Below are 10294 nucleotides of genomic sequence, written 5' to 3'. Positions count from 1 at the left end.
AAACTTTGGGAGAAGGGCCCACTTGATGATATCAACATTGAGTATGCAGCAAAAGATGCATACGTTTCATACGAGTGGTACCGCAAGATTCGAGTCGTCCACTATGGCCAGCGTCACCTCGAGGAAGGTGGACATTCTGATTTAGATGATTCAGACGAGTAGTGTTCTGAACGTCGAACACTTGTATATATATCTATGGTAGCTATTATTATGTATTGTTTGGACAAGTATCATGTACTTCTTGGACCAATTTATATATGTCTAGTTTCTGTTTGTGCCATTATAGTTTCCAAATTTGAATGGTTTAGCCCTTTCTAACTTCATTTGTTACTTTTGAATGGTTTAGCCCTTTCTAACTTCATGGTATCATGCATTTCGACCACACATATATACAAAAAGTCTTCAGTTCAAATAAGTTCAAAAAATGAAATCCCTTTTGTAACAGATCTGTTTTTGATTAAAACAGTCATTTAAAAATGAAAGACCATTAGTCCCACGTGGCGTGCAGCGAAACCACGTGGCGTGCAGCGGAACCACGTGGCGTGCCGCGGAACCACTTTTATTGTGGGGGTCGCTTCTCCTTCTTCTCCTTGTGCTAGATATTGGTTATGCACTAGGGGAAGTAGGAGTAGCGACCATCATCGACGGTTGACAAATCAGGTGAGCTAGTGTCCACCATATATGAGAGAAGAAGAATGTCGTCTCTTATTGTGGGGGTCACTTCTACTTAGAGAGAGATTGTCCATTTTGTGATGTGCCTTTGAATGGTGCATTTTGAACACACAAAAAGTATGGAGTTCAAATAAGTTCAAAAAAATGAAATCCCTTTGTAAGAGATGAGTTCTCGTTCGAAACGCTGCTACTTCGAGAGAGATTGTCCGTTTTGTACACGAACTGCATCCAGTTTTTGTCGTAGCCCTCTCAACTTTTTAACACATGCTATGTGGTTGAAATGATGATAGCATGCCAACTTTCAACATTTTCAGAGTTCATTTGTAGTGCTTTTCAATTTCAGGGTCAACTAGCTCAAAAAAATAAGTAAATGCACGAAATATACCAAATGAAGTCAGAAATTGTTGAAATTTTGTGATGTGCCTTTGAATGGTGCATTTTTAACACACAAAAAGTATGGAGTTCAATAAGTTCAAAAAAATGAAATCCCTTTGTAAGAGATGAGTTCTCGTTCGAAACGCTGCTACTTCGAGAGAGATTGTCCGTTTTGTACACGAACTGCATCCAGTTTTTGTCGTAGCCCTCTCAACTTTTTAACACATGCTATGTGGGTGAAATGATGATAGCATGCCAACTTTCAACATTTTCAGAGTTCATTTGTAGTGCTTTTCAATTTCAGGGTCAACTAGCTCAAAAAAAATAAGTAAATGCACGAAATATACCAAATGAAGTCAGAAATTGTTGAAATTTTGTGATGTGCCTTTGAATGGTGCATTTTGAACACACAAAAAGTATGGAGTTCAAATAAGTTCAAAAAAATGAAATCCCTTTGTAAGAGATGAGTTCTCGTTCGAAACGCCGCTACTTCGAGAGAGATTGTCCGTTTTGTACACGAACTGCATCCAATTTTTGTCGTAGCCCTCTCAACTTTTTAACACATGCTATGTGGGTGAAATGATGATAGCATGCCAAATTTCAACATTTTCAGAGTTCATTTGTAGTGCTTTTTTCAATTTCAGGGTCAACTAGCTCAAAAACAATAAGTAAATGCACGAAATATACCAAATGAAGTCAGAAATTGTTGAAATTTTGTGATGTGCCTTTGAATGGTGCATTTTGAACACACAAAAAGTATGGAGTTCAAATAAGTTCAAAAAAATGAAATCCCTTTGTAAGAGATGAGTTCTCGTTCGAAACGCTGCTACTTCGAGAGAGATTGTCCGTTTTGTACACGAACTGCATCCAGTTTTTGTCGTAGCCCTCTCAACTTTTTAACACATGCTATGTGGGTGAAATTATGATAGCATGCCAACTTTCAACATTTTCAGAGTTCATTTGTAATGCTTTTCAATTTCAGGGTCAACTAGCTCAAAAAAAATAAGTAAATGCACGAAATATACCAAATGAAGTCAGAAATTGTTGAAATTTTGTGATGTGCCTTTGAATGGTGCATTTTGAACACACAAAAAGTATGGAGTTCAAATAAGTTCAAAAAAATGAAATCCCTTTGTAAGAGATGAGTTCTCGTTCGAAACGCTGCTACTTCGAGAGAGATTGTCCGTTTTGTACACGAACTGCATCCAGTTTTTGTCGTAGCCCTCTCAACTTTTTAACACATGCTATATGGGTGAAATGATGATAGCATGCCAACTTTCAACATTTTCAGAGTTCATTTGTAGTGCTTTTCAATTTCAGGGTCAACTAGCTCAAAAAAAATAAGTAAATGCACGAAATATACCAAATGAAGTCAGAAATTGTTAAAATTTTGTGATGTTCCTTTGAATGGTGCATTTTGAACACACAAAAAGTATGGAGTTCAAATAAGTTCAAAAAAATGAAATCCCTTTGTAAGAGATGAGTTCTCGTTCGAAACGCTGCTACTTCGAGAGAGATTGTCCGTTTTGTACACAAACTGCATCCAGTTTTTGTCGTAGCCCTCTCAACTTTTTAACACATGCTATATGGGTGAAATGATGATAGCATGTCAACTTTCAACATTTTCAGAGTTCATTTGTAGTGCTTTTCAATTTCAGGGTCAACTAGCTCAAAAAAAATAAGTAAATGCACGAAATATACCAAATGAAGTCAGAAATTGTTGAAATTTTGTGATGTGCCTTTGAATGGTGCATTTTGAACACACAAAAGTATGGAGTTCAAATAAGTTCAAAAAAATGAAATCCCTTTGTAAGAGATGAGTTCTCGTTCGAAACGCTGCTACTTCGAGAGAGATTGTCCGTTTTGTACACGAACTGCATCCAGTTTTTGTCGTAGCCCTCTCAACTTTTTAACATATGCTATATGGGTGAAATGATGATAGCATGCCAACTTTCAACATTTTCAGAGTTCATTTGTAGTGCTTTTCAATTTCAGGGTCAACTAGCTCAAAAAAAATAAGTAAATGCACGAAATATACCAAATGAAGTTAGAAATTGTTGAAATTTTGTGATGTGCCTTTGAATGGTGCATTTTGAACACACAAAAAGTATGGAGTTCAAATAAGTTCAAAAAAATGAAATCCCTTTGTAAGAGATGAGTTCTCGTTCGAAACGCTGCTACTTCGAGAAACACTTTATTAATTATTTCTCCAATTTGAAACACTTTTCATTATCATTGTAAGAGATGAGTATGGAGTTAGAAATTATTAATTATGAAAATAAAAAATAGTTTTGCATTATTTATTCAATTTGAAACACTATTCATTATCATAGTTTTGTCAAATTCTCAAATATGCAAAAAGAATTGTTAATGAACATAGTTTTTAATTGAAAATAAAAAAATAGATAATAGTTTGGATAGTCAAAATAATTAATTTTGTAAATAGAAAATAGTTTTGAATTATTTATTCAATTTCAAACACTTCTCATTATCATAGTTTTGTCAAATTCTCAAATATGCAAAAAGAATTTTTAATAAACATAGTTTTTAATTGAAAATAACAAAATAAGTTAATAGTTTGGATAGTCAAAATAATTAATTTTGAAAACAGAAAAAAATTGAAACTATATGAGAAATCATGGAGAAAATTCAACCTGAATTCAAAGTGAACTCACTTTGAATTCAGATTGAATTTTCTCCACAATTTCGAATATAGTTTCAATTTTCAGTAAGTTTAGGCCCGTAAGCCTGCTTTAGAGAGGAGCTCGATGGACAAGCTGCGACGGGGCTTATAAACAAGTGTTAGTCCCCCTCGCTGGGCGAGGTGGGACTAAACTTATCGTGCAGCCGAAGAGGGGCTTTAGTCCCGGGTGGAGCCACGACCCGGGACTAAAGACACCCTTTAGTCCCGGTTGGAGCCAAGCACCGGGACTAAAGACCCCCTGCTTCCCGCCTCTTGGTCTGCCCGAAAAGAGGCCTTTAGTCCCGGGGCGTGGCTCCACCCGGGACTAAAGGGGGTCTTTAGTCCCGGCTCGAGCCACGCACCGGGACTATAGATCCACCTATATAAGCGGGACTTCGAAAATTTCCAACCCAAATCGTCCATTTCTCTTCTTCTTCCTCTCCTTCTCCTGCCCGGCGCGGCACAGCGACGAACTCGACGACGCCGTCAGGCTGCCCGCCGTCCTGCTCGCCGCCGTCGGCCGTCCTCCTCGCCGCCGCGCCGTCCTCCGCGCCGTCCTCCTCGCCGCGCGCCGTCGACACCTCCGGCCGGTAAGCCCCCCGCCCCCTCCTCCCCAACACTCCGGCCAGTAGAAGAAAAGAAGAAAAAGGAGAAGAGAAGAAGAAAAAGGAGAAGAAAGGAAGAAAAAGGAGAAGAAAAGAAGAAAAAGGAGAAGAAAAGAAGAAAAAGAAAAATATTTTTTTGTCATTTAATTCCTATTGTTATTAGGTTTGTGCTAGATTATTAGGGTTAGTAATATTTAGAATTAGGTTAGGGTTACAAGAAGAAGAAATATGAACAAAAATAAGAAAATAAGATTAGGAAAAATGAAAATAAAAGAGGAGGAGAAGAAAAGAAGAAAATGAGAATAAGAAGAGGAGGAGAGGAGAAGAAGAGGAAAAATAGAAGAAGAGGAGAAGTAGAAGAAGAGAAAAAATTAGAAGAGGATGAGAGGAGAAGTAGAAGAAGAGAAGAGGAGAAGTACTACAAGAAGAGGAGAAGTAGAAGTAGAAGAAGAAGTAGAAAAAGAGGAGAAATAGAAGAAGAGGAAAAATTAGTTTAGGGTTACAAGAAGAAGAAATATTTTTTTTGTCATTTAATTTTGCTATTGTATAGTGTATATGCTTAAGTGTTAATAGTGTTTCTTAGATTATTGCTTAATTTTGCTATTGTATATGCTTAAGTGTTAATAGTTTAATTTTGCTATTGTATATGCTTAAGTATTAATAGTTTATTTTTAGCAAGAAAATTAATAGAACTAGTTTATTTTCTTAGTTCATTTTACGATGTCTATCCCGCATCCTCGTCGTCGACTCGGCGAAGGACACCTGCTTGATCAGAGGGGCCCTGTCCGGGACTGGGCTCCGCCCGGCTGGTATTGGGAGGTGCTACCTTCCGGGGGGCGTAGGTTGGTGAGGAGCCAGCCCGTCGTTGACCCGATCCTTGTTTGGTGGCGGTCGCGTGGGCCAGTGAGGGTGCCGAGGCTTCCGGACACCGTGGAGGTGGTATGTCACCGTGTCAGCGAGGAGGATGAGCATGTCCGTCGCTACATGGTTGCGTTGGAGGGCAGGTTCGAGCATACCTGGCAGGTTCTTCGGGGATCTCACTGGAGCTATGATCCTGTGATGGTTCCTTCTCTTTGGGTGTCCACCGCCAGCGCCGATACCCGTCGGGCGCTACGGTTCTAGATGTATGAGTGATGCTATATGTATGATAGTATTCGAGGAGTATTAGTGATAATATTCGACGATGTACGGACAAAAGTGATGATGTATTAGCTTATAATTGAATGCATGCTAATTTGAATACTACTTTATTTTACGATTTGGTTTTTCTTATTGAATGCTCAAATTGGAAAAGTACTACTACTTTGAATACTATGCAGAAATCTAGGAGTCCCGGGTGGAGCCACGACCCGGTACTTAAGTTGTTTTGGAACGGAGTTTCTGATAGAATAATACTTTTTTGATACAAAGGTTAAGAGAATCCGTTTTTTGCAGAACTATGGATCCACATATCAGGAACCTCGAAGAGGAAGAACTTCTCGAAGATATAATCAAAGACGGCCCCGACGTTGAACCAGTTGAATCTCCGTCGTCATATCTAAACCAGGACGTTGGAATGAAGGTCGAGCGACACGAAGATGAAGCCGATGGGGCAGGAGATACCCAAGGCTGTGGTAGCCCATAAGCCACAGTTTTTCATGTGAGAGCCTTTGGTCAGCAAAGATGATCTCCCAACAAATATGCGTTACTTGCATAAATGGTACTTAAGTGAATCAAAGAATGGGAGAACGATGATCGTGCTGAGTGTCTCACGGAGTACTACGGCCGCTCCGAAGAAATCCATATCAACTTTGATGAACTCTTCCAGATGTACAATGGCGACGCCCTCGACAAATCGCTTATGAGTTGCTATTGTCTATATGTTTTTGAATTCGTTGTCTACATATAACTTGTTTAGTTATTTCAATTCATTGTCTATATATAACTTGTACTCTATTATGCAGAATGAGGATTCTGGAGTGTAAAAGTAAGAGCATCCTAAATATTGGGTTTATTGACCCAGATAAAATACATATAGCGACGCTAACTGACAAACCCAAGGAGACGGAGGAAAACCTTCTAAGGTTTCTAACAGATCAAAATTTCTGTGGCCACATACTGTTTCCATACAACTTCAGGTGAGGGTCTTTACTCTGTTGTGTCCATTCACTTATAAGTGTAATTGATAAGTTACTGACACACACACACACACACACACACATATATATATATATATATACATGTGCAGCTTTCATTGAATTCTGTTGGACATTCAAATTGATAAGGGAAGAGTTGATGCCTTCGACCCATTATCGAGACCCTTGGAACAGTTCCAAAGCGTGCAGGACATGCTCCAAGGGTAATTTTAATCATTCTTGCGCTCTATCGGTCTCTTTCGATGATTTTCTGATATATCAATTAATGAAAAACTTAGCAAATCATTATCCTTGTCGGGCAGGGTTTGGAAGCGGTTCAAGTGCGTGACTCTCGATAACTTTCCTGAGAAGCTGACCTTTAGAGCGGCTCAGGTAAGTAGTAGTATGATATACTTCTATTAATTTTCAATACATTTATGATGCTAGATTATTATTTTGATTATATATATTTTATTCTCGTAAAGTGCGACCAGCAGCCACGGGGAACGCATCTATGCGGATACTATGTTTGCGAGACCATTCGCACGTTTACCTCTGAGGTCAAGGATCACAGATTCGACGTAAGCAATGAACATTCACACCTCTATTTTCACCCGTCATTCTTTGTTATCATGATTAATATTCATATTCATCTCCTCTTCTTATATAGCACACGGCCATGAGGACGAAGGTCCTACCAGAGCAACGCGCGATTGCTGTTGCAGAGGAGCTTGCGGGATTTCTGAGGACGGAAGCTATAGAAGACAAAGGACGATTTAGTATAGCTAAGGGCCATTACTGATATTCGTCCATGTAATCGAATAGACGGGCTCTAGTCCCGATAATTCAGATCTCCATATAATTGTATATATATATATGATCGCTTGTAAGATAAGTTAATCTTATATATATATATATGCATTATTTCTATTTAAATTATATGAAAACTAATTCCCGAACACCAAATGAGGCATCACGTTAATCTCCCGAACACCTAAACCCAAAACCCTAAAACCCAAAAATAATTTCATTCAAAAAAAAAACCCAAAAACCAGCAAAATCTGAAAATCTTTAGTCCCGGTCCGTGTAACGAACCGGGACTAAAGGGTCTGCCCTTGGGGCGCTACAAGGCGCCCACGTGGAGCACCTTTAGTCCCGGCTTGTAAGAGGGTCGGGACGAAAGGTTAGGCCTTTAGTCCCGCCCCTTTAGTCCCGGTCGATGAACCGGGACTAAAGCCCATTACGGACCGGGGGCCCGTCCCCACTAGTGTTCCTTCCATAACGTTCATACGTGTGGGCAACATCGGGCCCGAGACTATCCAAATGGCTAAGAATACGAGTTTAAGGTTTATTTGAGAATCTTCTCTTATCCATATATATACCGGTCTTGGCACAAATTTCAAACGTGTGTGTAAAGTACGGTTTGAGGCCGATGTTTTGCCGGCGATGGGGTCTGCGGGCCAGCAGCGCCGCCTACGCTGTCAACTTCCTCAACCTCGTTCCCGTGGCCACCTTCCTCATCGCCGTCGCGCTGGGAGCGCAGCACCTCCCCCCTCCCCCTGGCCCAGCAGGATGAAGCTCCTCGGCGCGACGGTGGACGTCGTCGGCACTCGACACCATGGTGGTCGATCAGCCTGAGCAAAGGCACGCGTCTCCCGCTGCCGTATACACTCCACTTGCACGACCAAGTCAACGCCGGCGTTCGTGCCGCACGGCGCCCACGACATGGCCTCCGGCACGCGCGCGCTGTACCTGTGCGGGAGCTGCGTCAGCTACACGCTCTGGTTCGTCGTGCAGGCCAGGGTCGCCAAGGTGTTCCCGTCCCAGTAGTGGGCCACCGCGCTCACCTGCGCCGCGGGCAGCTTGCAGTCCGCCCAGGACGACGCCGTGGCATTCGCCCTCGTGCCCGCCGGCGACAGACATTGCCAGGGCAACGGAGTGGAGGCTGCAGTGGGACCTGCGCCTGGTCACTCTGGTCTACTCTGGGGGTGTTCTGTGTTCATCACGGGCGCCACGTTCGTGCTCGTGTCGTGGACTCGTGGGCCGTGGCGCGCCGCTGCCCCGTGTGCCCGACCATGTTCAACTCTCTGTCGCTGCCTCGGTGGTGGCCGGCCACCACAGCCGTCGACGCCGTCGTGCTCGTCACCGACCTCTACCTCAGTGGCATGCTCGGGACGGCGCTCGTCGTCGTCGGCCTCTACGTCTTCCTCTGGGTCTGAGGCAAGACCAAGGACAAGGATATCGCCGCGGCCTCCAAGGGAGACAACGGCGAGGAGATTCCGACGATGGCATCTCCTAGCTAGCGAGAGCGGTGGATAGAATTGGCTGAACTACCCAATCAACCATAGCATCGTACTAGCAACTTGAGATTGTCCTTGACGAACACTACATGAATTCAATTTCATCCCTTCTTCTTTCTTTAAAAAACTAACAGTAATGTGGGTGCATAATTAATCTCCTAGTATCATTCTGCACCGGCGAGCTCGAGGTCCACGCCGAACAGCCGGAGGCGCCGCCCGCGCGGTGCCCTGTCTTCGTCCGACGTCGCCTGCTGCGGAAGCGCTACAGGCACGAGGAGGCTCGTCGTCGGCGCCGAGGCGACCCCGGCCCCGGCGCCCCGTTTCCGGCAGTCGATGAAGAGGCGCGCACCGGCTCGGCAGAAGGAGACGGTGTCGCCGGCAGCGAGGCGGCGGTCGCGGACGAAGGAGCTCCACCCTTTCGTGATGACGTAGCTCTGGCTGCTGCTCCAGTAGGAGAAGCGGAACGCCCAGGCCTTCCCGCCGCCGCGGCCGTCCTCGAACCGCAGCACGGCTCCGGGGCAGGCCGCCCCGGCGGCCCCGCCGCCGGGCAGCCGCGGGAGGAGGTGCCGCTCCGCGAAGTGCTTGGGAACCACAAGCCGGTTCAGCTTCCCCACGTCGCTCGGCGTCACCACCTTGTCGAACATGTGCTCCCGCATGATCATCATCTCCTCGCCGCCGCCGCGGCCATTGCCATTGCCACCATTGCCGTCGCCGCCGTCCTGATCTTGCTCCGCTCCCCTGCTCCCCAGCGCGGCCGTCAACGCCATCGATATATCTGATTCTGCACCTTAACTTATCGATCGGTTGGTTAATCCCAATCAGAAGCACGCCTTGACATGTGTGGGTATAGTGTATATATAGATGGGATCTTTGTGGTTTGCGCGCCAAGCCGTCAACGCCTAGACTTTTCCCATGCACGACACTTCTCTCGATTGGTGGTTAATCACAGCCGTTGATTGTTCGTGATCACTAGGACGTACGGTCTACAAACTCTCTTTGATCCAATTGACATTTTCGGTTCAGTTGGCTAGCTGGTGGCATGCATGTCTGGCGTGTCACGCGTAATTTCATGCTAATTGCCCATGTACTATAATTACAGTAAAAACGGCAATGGACTCTTAAAGTCAACATGAACTCACGCTATATCACTCATTAAGGCTACATCTAGTTTTTTTGTACACCTAGGCATGTAAGTTCAACATTTTCGTGTTTTGTATATTACTTGTGTTTGCTGGGGTGTGGATCTTTTTAACGCGGTAAATTTGGGAAGTTTGTAGTTGCAAGAAAAGGTCCTGGTCAAGTTCAGTGGTTTAAGCCAGATGGTTACCTTAAACAAATCATGTGATGAGAAGTCATGGATGTGACAGATGTGCATATATAGATAGATAGTGGGCACTAGATAATCAGTGCTACTTGCAGGTACAAGCTCAGTGGCACTATAAAAATGTGTACACATGCCATGATAGGCTCTAGAGACAAGAGAGGATGGATGATGAGCGACAAGGTCAACTGACAACTGCCAATTAATTAGTCTCACTTGGAATA

At 43.7% G+C, this 10294-nt stretch overlaps 1 protein-coding gene across 1 annotated transcript; it reads right to left on the bottom strand.

Moving 5' to 3' along the window:
- Positions 1 to 8797: 8797 nt before the first annotated feature.
- Positions 8798 to 9558, bottom strand: LOC123413438 (B3 domain-containing protein Os06g0107800-like). The gene has a single exon (XM_045106372.1). The coding sequence runs from the start codon at positions 9514 to 9516 to the stop codon at positions 8914 to 8916; it is 603 nt and encodes a 200-aa protein (XP_044962307.1). The 5' UTR covers positions 9517 to 9558; the 3' UTR covers positions 8798 to 8913.
- Positions 9559 to 10294: the final 736 nt, after the last annotated feature.

Source organism: Hordeum vulgare, chromosome 7H, assembly GCF_904849725.1.
Source record: "Hordeum vulgare subsp. vulgare chromosome 7H, MorexV3_pseudomolecules_assembly, whole genome shotgun sequence".
In the NCBI taxonomy this organism is placed as follows: Eukaryota; Viridiplantae; Streptophyta; class Magnoliopsida; order Poales; family Poaceae; genus Hordeum; species Hordeum vulgare.
This window is presented reverse-complemented; position numbering and strand designations above follow the sequence as displayed.